We start from the raw sequence: 17,588 nt of genomic DNA on the forward strand, positions 1-17,588 counted from the left end.
AGTTCTCAGGACATCTTGTGAGCTGTGTTTTCCCACACAGTTTTGACTGCACCGACAGCTAAGTTCTGTGAAAACATGCAAACTCACACTCTCACCCAGGTGAAGGAGCTTGTCAAACAATCCAAGCAACCCATCAGTTTAGTTCAGGAACTGGTCGACTGATGCAGAGAGTTGAACTTCTCTTCTTCTTAGTTTATTTATTAAATTTAATGTATTAAGAAAATAGCTTAAGTGTTAGGTCCATTCAGTCAAAACAGTCCAGCTGTTAGGTAGTTATCTAGACCAATGGGTACTGGATGGTTTTTTAAAAAGAATTCTCTATTATTTATTTAACTTTGGCTGTGCGGGGTCTTCGTTGCCACATGGGCTTTTCTCTAGTTGCGTGTGCAGCTCTCCCACTGAGGCGGCTTCTGCTATGCAGCATGGGCTCTAGGCCTTGACGGCTGCAGTGCTTATGGCACCTGGGCTCAGTACTTGCAGCTCCTAGGCTCAGTAGCTGGGGGTCACGGGCTTAGTTGCTCTGTGGCGTGTGGGATCTTCTGGGATCAAGACTCGAACCCAGGTCTCCTGCATTGGCAGGCAGATTCTTTACCACTGAGCCACCAGGGAAGCCTCACTTAAAAAAAAAAAGGGTTATCGTTACCATCTTTCAAATTCCATATTTGCGAGACAGAATAAGAGACACAGATGCATAGAACAGTCTTATGGACTCTGAGGGAGAAGGTGAGGGTGGGACGTTCTGGGACAATAGCATTGAAACATGTATATTATCATATGTGAAACAGAACACCATTCTATGTTTGATGCATGAGACAAATGCTCAGGGCTGGGGCAATGGGATGACGCAGAGGGATGGGATGGGGAGGGATGTGGGAGGGGGGTTCAGGATGGGGAACACATGTAAACCCATAGCTGATTCATGTCAACGTATGGCAAAAACCACTACAATACTGTAAAGTAATTAGCCCCCAACTAAAATAAATAAATTTATTAAAAAAAAAAAAGAAAGAAAAGAGAAAATAAATAAATAAATAAAATCACCATCAGCATCCGTAAAAAAAAAAAAAATGGATTTTATTTTTCAGAAAAGTTTTAAGTTCACGGCAAAACTGAGCAGAGGGTACAGAGTTTTCCCATATGCCGTCTGCCTCACGTAGGCATAAGCTCACCCCTTGTCAACAACACCTACCAAAGTGGTACATTTGTTTCAGCCAATTGACCTCCATTGGCACATCGCCATCTAAAGCCCGCAGTTTATATTAGAGTTCACCCTTGGTATTGTTCGTGAAACTGAGCAGGGCCTTGTGGGGCTCCGGGACACAAAAGCCTTTCTGTTCCCTGTTTCTTGATTATAGGGAATAGGCTTCAGCCCTCATAACTTTCCCTGAGTTCCAAAGTGTTAGCCACTCGGTCATGTCTGACTCTTTGTGACCCCATGGACTGTAGCCTGCCAAGCTGCTGTGTCCATGGGATTATCCAGGCAAGAATACTGGAGTGGGTTGCCATTCCCTTCTCCAGGGGACCTTCCCAATCCAGGAAGCAAATCCCAGTCTCCTGCACTGCAGGCAGATTCTTTACCATCTGAGCCACCAGGAAGCCCATAAGTTGCTAATCAGGGAAGGAAGCAGATGCAGGGAAGAGCAGTCAAGAAACAATAGGGCAGCCTTGGGGCAGTGTTCTGGTTCTGCCTCAAGTGATTCACACACACAGTATCTTTGAGCTCTTCTGCAGAACTGAAACCACCAAATGGAGGATGCTAAATACTTGATGACACATTCTTCATTCTCGAGGTCACAGAGTGACGACCTCATCAGGAGACCACCTGAGGCCAGAGTAAAGGAATACAGGCCCTGCACACACACCCTGATCCTCAGAACCCTGCCTTGGAACCACTACTGTAAAACTCCTCACTAAATCCCCCCAGGACACACAGTTTTAAGGGCATTATCCCTTTGTGTCCCACTTTGCCTGGCAAAGCAATAGAGCTATTCCTTTCTATTCTATCCAAAACTCTGAGATTCAATTTAGCACCAGTGCACAGGGGCTGAGTTTCATCATCATACACTCTATGGGCTTGGACGAATGCATAATGACACATATCTGTCATTATAATACAATACATACTACTTTTTTTTTTTTTTTTTGCCCTAAAATATCCGCTGTGTTCCACCCAAACCCTGGCATCCAGGGATCTTTTCACTGTTTTCATAGTTCTGCCTTTTCTAGAACATTACGTAGTTGGAATCATACACTATGTGATGTTTTCAGATTGCCTTCTTTCAGTTAGTAATATGCATTTAGATTTTCTCTGTGTCTTTTCATGACTCTATAGCTCATTTATTTTTAGTGTTAATATTCCACTGTTTGAACACACCACCGTTTATCCATTTGCTGACTGAAAGACACTTTGGTTACTTCCAAGTTTTGGCAATTATACATAAAGATGCTACAAACATCTGTGTGTAGGATTTTGAGAGAACACAAGCTTTCAGCTCCTTTGGGTAAATACCAAGGAGCAAGATTGCTGGATTGTAGGGTAAGAGTATGTTGGTAAGAAATCACAAAACTGCCATCTAAAGTGACTGGACCATTTTGCATTCCCATCACCAGTGAATGAGAGCTCTGGGTTCCTGCATATTCTCACCAGCACTTACTATTGTCAGTGTTCCAGATTTTAACCTTCTAATAGGTGTGTAGTGGTATCTCATTGTTTTAATTTGCATTTTCTCTGATGGCATATGATGTGAAGCATCCTTTCACATGCTTATTTTCGTCTGTACATCTTCTTTGGTAAGGTGTTTGTTAAGGTCTTTGGCTCATTTTTAAAATTCAGTTGTTTGTTTTCTTATTATTGAGTTCTAAGGGTTCTCCTCCTTGAATCTTTTAGATAGCAGTGCTTTATCAGATCTTTTGCAAGTATTTCCCCCAGTCTGTGACTTGCCTTCTAACACTCTAGATATTATCTTGCAGAGCTGAAGTTCTTAATTTTAATGAAGTCCATCTTATTTGTGCTTTTCACAAGGTCATTCTGAATGGATGTTTTCAGCTTTTAATAACACAAAGTAAGATCTTCTCTTACTTAAGTTTGCAAGTTAATCCCAGTATTTTCTTAGAGTAATTGCTTGTTAAAGTTATTACCATTGGAGGGGAGTCCAGCCCTCTGACTCTGTCAGCTGAGGTGGTAGCCACATCATTTACTAATTCAGGACTTGGGCAACTTAGTTGCTGCTCTCTGTCTCAGTTTCCTGGGGTGGAAAATTAACATGGTGATAGCACACTGCTCATAAAGTCTCAGTGTGAATTACTAGAAATAATACTTGTAAAGTGTCTGTCACATAGTGGGCACCCATTGGGTTGTTCTTGTCCTCAAGAGGAGCTTAGGAGGAAATGGTAGCACTGGGGCCTCACTTGAGAAATTGGGAGCCCTCTGTGTTGAATCTTTCAGGAAGGAGGCATACGGGTGTCATACCCAATACATGGATGGATGCCCTCAAAATTCTAGAACCTTCTTCTTACCTTTTAAAATGTTCTAAGTTGGTAACACAAACATGCTAAAAACCTGACATGTCACAAATAGCCATTTTTTATTCTGGAACTGAGTTTGGCAGGATCCAGAGTTCACATTGAAAAGTTTGCAGACGCTCTAGGCAGCTATTTAGCCGTCTTTGCTGGGGCTGGTCTAGCTGATGTTAGGAGTCTGCCCACCTGGTGTATATTTCTTCCTCAAAGATTAATGACTCAGCAATACTGCTGATTTCAGGAGTTAATGTAGGGCACACAAGAGTTGTAGAGAAAATTCAGTTTTTATAAAGAGCGATATTCATCCACACTAAGTTTTCATTTTCTCAATGTGACAAAATTTGAATTGAATCTTTCCCCATAGTGGTATACTGAGTTTGGTTTGCACATGAAAAGGCTATCTATGTTATTAAAATTGCTGTCAAAGAATACTGTGCCTAAAACGATGAAAAAACGAACAAACCCAAGAAGAGTATTTTCTTCTTGAGTGAAAAGTCATGTTTTCTTTTGGCTTCAATAGAGGAAAAAAAAAAACCTGAAATACAACTGTAGGTAAAAATAATTTCACTCGTTAATTGAAATCTCTGTGCAGGGATTTGGATTATTCTTAAACCAGTAAGCCAGTGAATAATCTCTTTATATCTTTTCTATTACATGATGTATTAGCTAAGTGACAAGACTCCTTTTTGAAATCTCCCTCTCACCACCTTCTCCTCTGTGGTTAAGCCATATTACCCACTGGCATGACCGGGAATTAAGCCACTGGTTTGCCAACTTGCATGGTGGAAAAATCTCCTTGGTGGGCCCAGAGTATAATCCAAGAGAAGAAAGAAGGTGGAAAGAAAGGAGAAAAAAAAAGGAGCTGAGGTTAATTAAAAATCAAGTAACTACTGTTTTCTTTTCCTTTGTCTTTATTCATTTATACCATAGGAATACAGGTTAGAGTTTACTACTGAAGTTCTCAGTTCTTGCTGCTGCTGCTGCTAAGTCGCGTCAGTCGTGTCCGACTCTGTGTGACCCCATAGACGGCAGCCCACCAGGCTCCCCTGTCCCTGGGATTCTCCAGGCAAGAGTACTGGAGTGGGTTGCCATTTCCTTCTCCAGGGCATGAAAGTGAAAAGTGAAAGTGGAGTCGCTCAGTCGTGTCCGACTCAGTGACCCCATGGACTGCAGCCCGCCAGGCTCCTCCGTTCATGGGATTTTCCAGGCAAGAGTACTGGAGTGGGGTAAACTTACATAATTTGGGTCAGGAGAATGGCTTACATTCTTAGAGACAATGGCATGCTGAGATTCCAATATTTGTTTATATATGTAGTTTTGGATATGACTAGATAATATTTCGTGATTAATTTTATTTTGAAAGTTTGGGCTCCAGCTACGCTAGTTTATACCCCAGGTTATTTTGGACCCATCTCCCATTTCTAGGGCTTCCCTGGTGGCTCAGGCAGTAAAGAAACTGCCCACAGTGCAGGAGACCCAGGTTAGGTCCCCGACTCAGAAGACCCCCTGGAGAAGGGAATGGATACCCACTCCAGTATTCTTGCCTGGAGAATTCCATAGACAGAGGAGCCTGGCAGGCTACAGTCCATGGGGTCACAAAGAGTTGGACATGACTGAGGGACCAACACTTTTCACTTTCCCCATCTCTAGTGTATATTTGAATGATTTTAAAACTCCTCGACCACCATGAATTGACTACTAGGCTTCCCAGAAACACAAAACTAGAAGAGTATGACTTTAAAACAAAGGAAAATGCAGATGAGAATGCCAAAATAATGCTATTGTACTTCTAAACCCCAAATCGTGGCTTAACCTCAGCTCCTTTTTTTTTCTCCTCTCTTTTCACCTTCTTTCTTCTCTTGGATAATACTCTGGGCCTACCAAGGAGATTTTTCCACCATTTAAGCTGGCAAACCAGTGGCTTAATTCCCGGTCATGCCAGTGGGTAATATGGCTTAAACACAGAGGAGAAGGTGGTGAGAGGGAGATTTCAAAAAGGAGTCTTGTCACTTAGCTAATACATCATGTAATAGAAAAGATATAAAGAGATTATTCACTGGCTTAGTTTCAATCTCCCTATTTTACAGATGAAGAAACTAAGCCCTAGACAGGTTGATGAGGAAGGTCAAATGGACGCCTTTGCATTTTCCACGTTCACTTCAGTGGGTGTAGGCACATGGGCAGACTCCTTTGTTTATGCTGCGTCTCTATCCCAGCAGAGCCACCTAGTTTGAATCCCAGTTCTGCTTTATCTCAGTTAACCTTCCCTGGGGCAAGTTTTCTATATCTTGGAACCTGAATGCCTCCATCCTCACAATAGCCTCAAGAGTACTGGAGGTACTTACTCAAGATGGCATACATGAAATGTTTAATGTGTCAATGCGTAGGCACTTGATAAATGCGTACTTGGTCCTCTGACACCCATCCTCCAGGTGTCAGACAGCTTCGCCATGCAGGTGGCTTATTGTTTTCTGAATTGTGACTTCCTCAACTGAAAACAAATTTAATGGTGAGGACTGCTACCCTTGGTTGTGGGTTTACTATGGGCTGGGGTTCTGCCAAGCACTGGCATGTATGATCTTATTTAATTTTTACAAAGGAATTCTATGAAGGACACATAGCTATAGGCAGCAACACAGGATCTATACCCATGTCCAGGCCTCCCTCCAAATCCTGACTCTCCTGTCTTCTCTATATAAATATTAATACTTACATGATCTATGGATGGTGATATTACTATTGCTACTGCTGCTACTACTACTATTATTATTATACCTGCTATTGTGGAGTTTATTGACTTCTAGGATTTGTTACCTAGGCTTTTCTACCTTGGTACCTACCTTGAGACTGATTTGGCTGACTACTCTTTTGGGGACTTTTGAAAAAATTGATTTATGTGAGCTGTCTGTGGTAGGGGGACTTTGCCCATAAGGGCAAACCACAGACAGAGATAAAAAAGATCTGAGCGTGAAAACTCTAACGAAGATTCGTGTGGATGTTAACAAGGTTTACACCCATAATACATCTCTGGAAAGTAGCAGTGTATTTGTCGATTGTTGATTTTGCTGATATCAGGTAGGACCCAGCCCCAGCAGAGCCTTGTCAGAGGGGTTTCTTTGTGTAAGTGATGGGAATATTTGACAGTGAAATGCCGCTGGTCCACTTAATTCAGCCATGATCGAAGTACTTAGAACACACAGCTTCCTTTTAGTGGAGCTGAGTTCTGTCTGTTTGCAGGTGGGTTCTGTTTACTCTGCTTCAAGGAGATGCCCATCTCTCTCGCTCAGCTGATCCGCACTCCCATCAGTCCAGGCCTGACGGACACATGTTTAGATAAGGGCTCCCCTCCCAGGCTGGCATCTGGCACAGATCTCACAGGGAGAAAGACCCAAGCTGGAGGTAGTGACAGCCAAGAGTCTAAACAAGATTATTTCCTAAAGGTAGCAAGTTCTGGGCCTGTGATTGGTTACATTAGCCTACAGCAGGGTTTCTCACCCTCGACATGTTGAGCCAGATAACTGCAGGGACCACCCTGTGCGTTGTAAGAGGGTTAGCATCATCCCTGGCCTCTGCCCACCTGGGGCCAGCAGTGCTCTTTTGTGGCCATGACAACTGAAAACTGACAGATATGCTCGGGTGGTGCCTTTGGGAACTGAAAGAAATGCTGCTTCTAATCTCAGACTTCCTTTGCAACCACATTCCCTCTTGTTGGGAAGTTAAGCCCTCACTCCCTTCCTTGTAATATTGTTCATTTTTCCATAATTATATCATAGGAAATATCACCCTTGATTCTTCTGACTTTAGGATTGGGCATTGATTTAGGAATGAGCAACTAAACTTCCTTGACTTATGGATTAGGGCATCTGATAGAAGCCAAGTTTGGGGCAATTTATTTAGTAACAATCACGGATTTGGAGAACGAAGCAAATTCTATTACAACCCTCAATATGAAAGTGCAGTTCTGACCGGCTTAGTGGATGTTTTGTCTGCTCAGCCCACAAGCTGAGAGAAGACTGAACGTGTCTTCAGATGCAAAAACCACCTCCTCCTTTTCCCAGCTCTGAATCAAGAATTGCACTCCAGGTTAGTCCTACCTTGAGGAAAACATGCAGGCCTTTTGTGTTCTGATGCCAACAACTGGCCAGCTTCAAGGAGCAACTCGAGTGTGGGTGCGCTATTGCATTAGGGGCAGCTGAGCTCCCATCAGCGATACCTACTTTCCTGCCTTTGTCGTGAAGGCAAAGAGTGTTCTGATGTTGAGTAACCCAGTCCCAGAGGTCTTTGAAACTGTGGGGCAGCCAAAGGTAGTGGGAGGAATCAATGCAAGTTAGCACTGTGAGAACATTTCTGAAGACACTTTCTTCAGTACACCAGCCTCTGAGGTGCTCCACCATATGTATGGTCATTGACAAGTCAGGGGAGTCAACCCTTGACAGTTCACATTGGTGGCTTTGGCTCAGGTCCCTTCATATCCCCTCTATCTCATTCATTTGTCTATTTCACTAGGAGAGGTCAGCCTTACTCCGCTTGTCAGCTCGCTGTGCGCCTCAGCGTGTGAACAAGTCTCTGGTTCTTTACCTACCTGTAGATGCCCTCCACTAGGATGAGAATCTTTTTCCAAGCTCTGCGGGTTCGAGGCTGGCCGTAGATGACAGCATCTCTCAGGAGCTTCTCTAGGCTTTGCATGTCTTTAAATAATACAAAAACATTGAAGTCATGAAAGGGTTTTTATTTTCTTCCTTCTTTTTTTTTTTAAATTATGGAGTAGGAGTCAGATATTTCACACTCAGGCTTGGGCCTGAATTTTCAGAGAGCAAAGCTGGAATCAGAGAACAACTGGAGGGGAGAGAGAAGTCTATTTCTTAGTAAAATTTAACTCTGACAAGATGACAAGCCTCTAGTGGAGGTATTGCTACATGGTTTCACAGGCTTTTCCTTGGCTCCTCTTAGAGATTGAAGAAATGCACAAAATGCATTTCTTAGGCTGAAGATTTGTTGCCAGGTTAAAATTAGCCTGGAGAGATGTCATTATCTAACACTCACCAGTCAATCCTTTAGGCACCATCTTGGGCGAGTTTAGCTGGGTTTGCACGAGTGGCAGCAGCATGTTTGGCCGGCAGGGGTCTCACTGCCCAAGCTTTGGGAAGTGGGTGAGTGAATGCGGCGTGGAGGCCACATTCTGGAGTAAAGCAGTCCCAGGTTTGCTTCAAAACTTTCAGGCAGTGTCATTTTCATGTCATTTATCTACCAGTGGGGCTCAGACTTCAGAGAATATGAAGCATCATCTGGGGATCTAGTTAACATGCACATCCCCAGTCTCATCCCTAGAGATTCTGGACCAGTTGGCATGGGAGGGGGTCCACAAGTCTGGTGAATGAGGTCTTGAGACTCCTAGACCCATCACTCAAAGCCAGACCTCTATTTTTTTTTCAATGAAAATTCTCTACTATTTTAACATTTTTTAATTAACTTTTAAACTGAAGTATAGTTGATTTACAATGCTGTGTTAGTTTCTGCTGTATAGCAAAGTGAACCAACCATACATACACATGTATCCACTCTCATCTAGACTCCATTCCTATACAGAAGACCTGGATTTTGAGCTACATTTTCCAACCACATTTTAGAAAAATGAATGAGTACCTCAAACGCAGCATTTCCAAGATAGAACTTGTGGCAGGTGCCATTATTGGCCCTAATTCCTACCCTCCCCACATTCGGGTCCTCTGACATGTAACCTCACAGCCCTCCCACTAAAGAGGTGGAGGATATTTTTCTGCCTCTGACTTGGGTTCAGCCAATGACTTGCTTTGGCTAATAGAATCCAGGGAAGAGGGAGCAGGTGAGTTCTGAGTATGGCCTTAAGAGACCTTCCATGTTTCTGCTTTTCCTCTTGTGCTTCTGCCAGTAACAGGAAAAGAACACCCCCAGAGCTAGCCCAGCTGGTCCCAGGAGGGGCCCAAGACAGGCTGAGAGACAAGTAGGACAGTTAGCCCAGCCCACCTTCAATCACGCGGGGAAAATCAGTGATATTTATTGGGTGCTACTGAGGCTGTTTGTTGCAGGAATAGCTAATGAATGCAGCCTCCAAAGGCCTTTCCTGACCTAGCTCCTGGCTATCTTCCTGATATTATTTCTCAGTATTCAACACACAGCCTCTCATCTCTCTTACACACTTTCCCTCTCTTGTCTGTCTGGAGAACTTCCACCCATCACGCAAGACTCCACTAGAGTTCTTTTGGCCAATACAGCAGACTTTCTTTCTTTCTTGTGTTCTTAATGATTTATATATATATATATATATCTGTCTATTCTGTTTTTTAAAATTTTTGTTTTTACTTAAGTATAGTTGGTTTACAATGTTGTATTCACTTCTGCTGTACAGCAAAGTGATTCAGTTATTCATATATGCATTCCTTTTTATATTCTTTTCCATTATGGTTTATCACAGGCTATTGAACATAGTCTTCTGTGCTCTACAGTAGGACTTTGTTGTTTAAGACGATGTGGTAAATATACACAATGGAATACTACTCAGCTGTATTTAAGCCATTTGCAGCAACATGGATGGATGTAGAGATTAGCATATTAAGTGAAGTAAGTCAGACAGAGAAAGACAAATGCCATATGACATCACTTATGTGTGGAATCTAAAAAGCAACAGAAATGAACTTATCCACAAAACAGATACAGACTTGTCTATTCTATTTTTAAGCACTCATCACATTGCTCATTATTTGAGTTCATGTCTATCCTCCAGGGAAGGCAGGGACCTTGTCTTATTCATCCTTTTAGCCTAGTCCTAATGCTCAGTTAGAGCTAATTTGTTACATAATAGTTGAATCCCTTGTCTTTTCACAGAAAGAATTGTAGACCAGGAAACAGGAAAGGGAATGACACTTTGGGATATAAATATGAATTATAAGAAAGGACAGTTGCCTTATATTTGCAGTAGTATTTCTTTAAATAACTGTCTTTTTAGCTTTTGTTTTAAAGACAGGCAGCTATGTCTTCTGAGTCATGACCAAAGATGCAGTATGTTTTAATGACCCTACATCATTGACCACTAGAGGGCAGCCAAGGAAACAAAAAGCAGCTTTCTTTGAGAATTTCAGGGATAACAGCCCTTCACCTTTATTAACATTTTGCTTTCAGCTGGGCTCCTAAAGTGTTGAAGGAACCCGTGTGCTTGGAGAAACCAGCTCCCTTTCCTGTAATCTGCTGAAGGCCTGTTAGTCTTGGAAGAGAATAAAGAGATGATGATTCAGAGAATAAAGAGATGATGAATCTATGCAGAACTGTTTAAAGGGTTTTTCCTTCTGGGACTTGGAATTTACAAGTCTGTATACAGAAATAATACATGATGAGTGTGATTCCAGTAATAAAATAAAACCCAAGTGAACTAAATTATAAGTCACTTAAAAATCAATGTTCTCCCAGTAGTTAGTTGCCTAGGAAAGAGATGGGCGATTGCAAAGGGCAAACTTCTGGAAGAGAATAGAATGATGACTGCTCTCTTAGTGGAGATATCACCACTATAGATGAACATCAAAGTTTATCACACTCTATGTTTTTAATGAAAAAAAAATCGATATTCTAAGCTTTTGAAAAATCTGTACGTGCATAGATTATCATACTCCTCATGCAGTCAAAGAGGTCACATACATCTTAGAAGCTGAGTTTGGGAATTTAAGTGAACACCGCTAAGGAAAAGAGAAGTTTCTATTTGTTCTTCTAATATCAGACAGCCTGCAAATGCCATTGATGTGTTTGTTGCATTTTGCAGATGGCAGGGAACTCATCGTGTTTGTCATGAATGGACAGCTCTTTGGGGAGAAGTTTTTAGCAGAATTTGAGAAAACCCCTGGTGTCCACCCACTGGGATCCTTGCACAAAGGGAGAATCAATCAGTCATGTTTCCCCCTTGGGGGATAAACTCGCTAACCTCTTTATAGAATCCCTGAGGCTAGACACAGAAAGGTATGACTTCACTCATTGTAGGATTCTGGGCCCATGTTAACATCTGGTAGCTTCTGATTCTCAGGTTCTTACTGCATAATTCTACAGTGTGGGTTACAGACCTGTAGGATTCAGGGGATTGTGGTTTATGTTCTGCAGGCCTTACGAGAGTCTACTGTTTCAGCAAATCATGTGCTAACATCTGCAAGAGATTTTCAAATAATAGTACTTATGTTAATCCCTACAGCACCTCTGAGAAGTAGGCAAGAACGATTAGGTTTTGGCTTTTTTCAGATAAGCAAACTAAAGTCAGAAGTTTGTAAAACCAATAAAACCCAAAACAAAAAAGAAAAGACTCAGCCTAAACAAATCAGTTTCTGGTCAGAGTATAAAAAAAATCTTGAGTTAGGGAAATTAAAAGAGTACATTTGACACCATCCAGGCACACCCACACAGTGCTATTGTACCGTGTTGTTACAAAGTCATAATGACACACTGCGGACTTGCAATCATCACAAAGTTGAGCAACAACAATGCCTTAGACGTTATTCACCACCAAATCTGGCTCATCGAGGCGAGTTCCTTTGGTTTGTGACAGGATGAGAGAAGGGAGCTGGTGGGTGATGAGATGAAGCCTGGGGGCTACATTCTGGCTCAAAGCTGCCCTAGTTTGTCACCAGTTAAGGAATTACTAAATCCCAGGAAGATCCCATCTTTGTGCCCAAAGCTCCAATCAGCCTTAGGTGGCGATGACTGTCTGCTTCAGTTCCTGCACCTGTTTTTAAATTCAAAGCCCTGATAACACCAGCAAGCTTCTGGGATCTGCACAGACACTGAGAAGAGAGCCGACGATTACAAAGAAACCATAATCATCTCAGAAGGGAGGTTCAATGTAATTCAAAGAGCGTCTTCCTAGAGATTAGAACTGGGTCCCCGGCCTCTTTTTTACTCTCTTGTACAATACCAACACTGTTTCTCCTGCCACAGCTGCCTCTTTCCTCATCTCTTGTGCAAGTGAGCTTTTGTTGAGATGAGAGAACTTTGTCCCCAGCCATCCCTCACTGCCCTGTCCTGCTCACCCATCCAGGGCCTGAAAGGCAGGCTGCACTTCCCATATGCTGCCCAGTGTGCTGCCAATTCACCTCCATCCCTCAGAGGTCCAGGAAACCTGCCTCCAGTTGCATTTAGATACATCCTCTGGTTCCCTGCTCTGTGGGATGCTTGCCAAAATCTTTTCATGCCTACATACAAAAGATACTTAGCAGCTCAATCAGTTCAGTTCAGTCGCTCAGTCGTGTCTAACTCTTTGCGACCCCATGAATTGCAACATGCCAGGCCTCCCTGTCCATCACCAACTCCCGGAGTTTACTCAAACCCATGTCCATTGAGTTGGTGATGCCATCCAACCATCTCATCCTCTGTTGTCCCCTTCTCTTCCTGCCCCCTATCCTTCCCAGCATTAGGGTCTTTTCCAATGAGTCAGCTCTTTGCATGAGGTGGCCAAAGTATTGGAGTTTCAGCTTCAACATCAGACCTTCCAATGAACACCCAGTCCAACCAATGGACTGGTTGGATCTCCTTGCAGTCCAAGGGGCTCTCAAGAGTCTTCTCCAACACCACAGTTCAAAAGCATCAATTCTGCGGCGCTCAGCTTTTTTCACCATCCAACTCTCACATCCATACATGACTACTGGAAAAACCGTAGCCTTGACTAGACGGACCTCTGTTGGCAAAGTAACGTCTCTGGATTTTAATATGCTATCTAGGTTGATCATAACTTTCCTTCCAAGGAGTAAGTGTCTTTTAATTTCATGGCTGCAATCACCTGCAGTGATTTTGGAGCACAAAAAAATAAAGTCTGACACTGTTTCCACTGTTTCCCCATCTATTTCCCATGAAGTGATGAGACCAGATGCCATGATCTTAGTTTTCTAAATGTTGAGCTTTAAGCCAACTTTTTCACTCTCCTCTTTCACTTTCATCAAGAGGCTCTTTAGTTCTTCTTCACTTTCTGCCATAAGGGTGGTGTCATCTGCATATCTGAGGTTATTGGTATTTCTCCCGGCAATCTTGATTCCAGCTTGTGTTTCTTCCAGCTCAGTGTTTCTCATGATGTACTCTGCATATAAGTTAAATAAGCAGGTGACAATATACAGCCTTGACGTACTCCTTTTCCTATTTGGAACCCGTCTGTTGTTCCATGTCCAGTTCTAACTGTTGCTTCCTGACCTGTATACAGGTTTCTCAAGAGGCAGGTCAGGTGGACTGGTATTCCCATTTCTTTCAGAATTTTCCACAGTTTATTGTGATCCACACAGTCAAAGGCTTTGGCATAGTCAATAAAGCAGAAATAGATATTTTTCTGGAACTCTCTTGCTTTTTCGATGATCCAGTGGATGTTGGCAATTTGATCTCTGGTTCCTCTGCCTTTTCTAAAACCAGCTTGACAGCAGCTCAATAGCTGCTTCTTAAGTGAAAAGATGGTTGGATGATGAAGAAATGCTACTTGTTCATCTTTCTAATTCTTCCGCCCACCCATCCCTCACCCCCCACCCCGTGTCCTTGTGTGCCTTCAGAGATACTCAGTGTCTTCCTTCAGTATTGAGCCCAAATGTGAACTATTAAGCAACAGATACTTAAAGCAACTGTGACTGATGATAAATTATTCTTACATTTTTTTAAAAATACTTTGTGTGTGTGTGTGTGTGCGTGGACCATTTTTAAAGTCTTTATTGAATTTGTTACAATATTGCTTCTGTTTTAAGTTTTGGTTAAGATCCGCAAGGCAGGTGGATCTTAACTCCCCAACCAGGGATGGGACCTGCACCGCCTGCGTTGGAAGGTGAAGTCTTAGCCACTGGGCCTCCAGGGAAGTTCTCTAGTCTTACTTATAAGATGGTTTTGGGGGGACTGCTCCCTTGTGTAGCCTTTGGGGGAAAACATGATCATAATGGCCACTTCTGGCAAGCAAAGCAAATATTCTTCTCAAAGTCACATTTATAGAGTCTCCTCTGCAAGATCAGTGAGGGCATTTATGATGTCCTGGAGAAGTGGTGCCTTTGCAAAGCAGTTGGGATACATACTTTGGTTCAGGTCTTCTGGGTGGATCTATAAATATGTGGGCAGGTATCATGTGGCCTTTTGTAAGTCAAAGAAGCAAGGTGAGCTTCCTGGAAGAGGGGAAAGGGCAGCTGGGAGGAGAGGAGTTGGGTTGGGGTTTGAGAGTGTGCTGGTTGCTGGGGACAGGGGAGGGGTAATCGCAGAAATGTCTGGCCTTGGGGACATGAGACAGAGTCTGCATAAAGGGACAGGGTGTCCCATGCACTCAGGTTCGGGGCCTGATACAGCATGGAAGTCTTGGATGCTCAGACAAGGGCCTGTGGGAATAGACGGAGTACTGAGTGGGATCCCTGGGTGAGTGGGATCAGGGCAGGAAGGAGAGCCTTGAGTCGGGGAGCACTGTGGGAGCCCGAGTCAGCACCTGGATGCTGTGTTTCTGGTCACGGGGTGGCCAAGGGCTCCCAGTGAGTGCTGCCTGCCTCTGCCTAACCCAGCTGCCCTGACCTGGGAGAGTTGCATAAGAGATGGCAGCTGCAGTGTACCGCGTACCCAGGGGAGGCATGGAGTGGAAAGGAGGTCTAAGTTCATTGTGTTTCAAAGGGGAACTCTGAACTCAAACCTCCTTGATTTAAATCTCATCTCTGCCTCTTTCCAGCTCTATCTTTGAACAAGTCACCTTGCCAGCGCGTGCCTTTTTTCTTCATCTGGAGCAAGGGGTGATCTGTAGGTGCCTTGTTGTGCAGCTGAGGTTGAAATGAGTGAGTGTATGTGAAAGTTTCATTCCAGCAAGGGTTCAATACTCTTACTGGTAAAAGGTATAGAGGCAATTGCTTTATTTATTAAAGTGAAAATCTAGTTCAAGAGCCTGGAGAGCTAAAAGGCTGTGGTTTGTGAAGTAACCTAAGTGATGTTTATAGGTTTGACCTTCCACTCAAATGACACTCGTGAGCCCTCAGAAGAGGCAGGGCCCTGAGTATTCCCACAAACACCGCATCCTTTGTTCCCCCTCCTTGCGGCCTGTAAATGCCTCTAGAAAGAATCCTGGTTCTTCCTCTCGATGTTTTTTTTCTCCAAACCTCTCCAAATTCTTGGCCTGCCCATTCCTTTGACCTCATTCAACTCTCCTAGTTGAAAAGACTGCTTCTCCTGTTCAAGACCAGCTCAAGAAGCCCTTTGTGACTCACTTGAGTATGGAGCTTATTTACAGCCTCATGGCTCCAAGTGTGGCCCAGCACCGGGAACATCAGCATCACCTGGGATCTTGTTGGAAAGGCAGATGCTCAGACCCCTGCCCAGATCTGCATCTGGACTCTGCATTTTAACAAGTCACCACACAGCGCCTCCTTGTACATTAAAGTCTAGGAAACATTATCCTAGAATCTATATCATATGCATTTACCAGTAAAGTGAGCAGGTTCAGAAAAAGCAAAAACAAAAGTCAGTTCTGACTTCCACAGACCTCTGAAAGAAGAGGTTGACCTTTCCAGAAAGTTGAAATACACCCGGGATTTGAGGTCCTGGAATTCTCAGGGTGATGATATACTCGGCCCAGAGGATGGGTTCACCAAAGGCCTCCAGATACCCCACCGTGCTTGGACCTATTTCCTTAAGACGCCAGAATCATGAAGGAGACCAAGCCTGTGGGTCCCTGGTTGGAGCTGATGCCTTGGCCAGTACTGTGAAATGGCTGGAGAGTCTGCTTTGTGGCACTGATGAGTCACAAATGCAAATTAAAGGTTGGCTGTTTCCCTGGAGCTACCCTCAGTAGACGGTGCAAGGAGATATTCTTAGCATGTTGCCAGCGGCCAGACTTCAGCTTCTGGGTTAAAATTCAGGCTGCTAGCAGGATAAGGCATCACGTTAGATTGAATTTCCATGAGAACCCATGTCTCTCTCTGGGTTCTGTGTGGGGTCTGGCAGTAGCTGGGCTTAACGAGAGTGTAAGAGTATCATCCAGAGATGGCCATGCACCTGGGTCCTCTCACTGCAAACACAGGCTACTCTTTGTCCAAGAGATTGCTTTCTGGCTGCAGGAGCATACTCAGCCTGAGTCAGGACAGCCCTCAACCAACCAACAAGTGGGAACTGGTGGGTAAATCCTGCCCTTCCCACTCTTCAGGTGGGGTAACACTGAGGCAGATCACACCGGTGCCCAGAGCCTCCTGGTAGACTTGCTCTCTGGTTGTCTGTTGTGGCAGGCAGCACACTCTTTCCTGGCTGCCTCCATTCCTCTGTCATCCCCTGCTCATCTGTCTGCATCCTGGGATCACTTCCTAAGGAAAGGACTTGCCTTCACATCCATGTCTCAGGTCTGGTCCTGGGGAAAACGAACCAAGACAGGAGCAACAGACTTGGGATTGAATTTTGACTCTCATTGTATGTTGTGTGTGACCTTGGGCAGGCCATTCAGTCACTTTGAGCATAGCTCTCCTTTAATAAGTCAGAATAGTGAAGAGAAATGTAATCTGGATTTTTGTTAAATTTGAATGGCTGATTATATAAAGGGCTTGATACAGTGCTTAGCAGGAGTGAATGTTGAACAAATGATCATTGGGATCTCAACATGGTTGTCCCTTGGTATCCACAAAGGGCTGGTTCCAGGAACCTCTGTGGACACACAAATCTACAGATGCTTAAGTCAGTTATATAAACTGGGATAGTGGTTGTGTATAATCTACACACATCCTCCCATATAATTTAAATCATCTCTGGATTACTTATAACACCTCAGTTCAGCTCAGTTCAGTCGCTCATTTGTGTCCGACTCTTTGCAACCCCATGGACTGCAGCATGCCAGGCCTCCCTGTCCATCACCAACTCCCAGAGTTTACCCAAACACATGTCTATTGAGTCAGTGATGCCATCTAACCATCTCATCCTCTGTTGTCCCCTTCTCGTCTCCCCCTCAATCTTTCCTAGCATCACAGTCTTTTCCAATGAGTCAGTTCTTCTCATCAGGTGGCCAAAGTATTGGAGTTTCAGCTTCAACATCAGTCCTTCCAAGGAACATTCAGGACTGATTTCCTTTATGGTGGACTGGTTGGATCTCC

General features: G+C 43.7%; 1 protein-coding gene across 3 annotated transcripts in view; it reads right to left on the reverse strand.

Annotated features, from left to right (window-relative positions):
- The window catches only part of SPTLC3 (serine palmitoyltransferase long chain base subunit 3), a 185,034-nt gene that overhangs the window by 51,520 nt on the left and 115,926 nt on the right, over positions 1 to 17,588 (reverse strand). For all 3 annotated transcript variants that reach the window (XM_081553423.1, XM_081553422.1, XM_081553424.1), the window contains one exon: positions 8,102 to 8,207. In XM_081553423.1, coding sequence (XP_081409549.1) covers positions 8,102 to 8,207 — 106 coding nt within the window. The remainder of the gene's footprint in view (positions 1 to 8,101; positions 8,208 to 17,588) is intronic.

Source organism: Giraffa tippelskirchi, chromosome 13 (assembly GCF_054371585.1).
Source record: "Giraffa tippelskirchi isolate mGirTip1 chromosome 13, T2T-mGirTip1v1.2.pri, whole genome shotgun sequence".
Taxonomy (NCBI): Eukaryota; Metazoa; Chordata; class Mammalia; order Artiodactyla; family Giraffidae; genus Giraffa; species Giraffa tippelskirchi.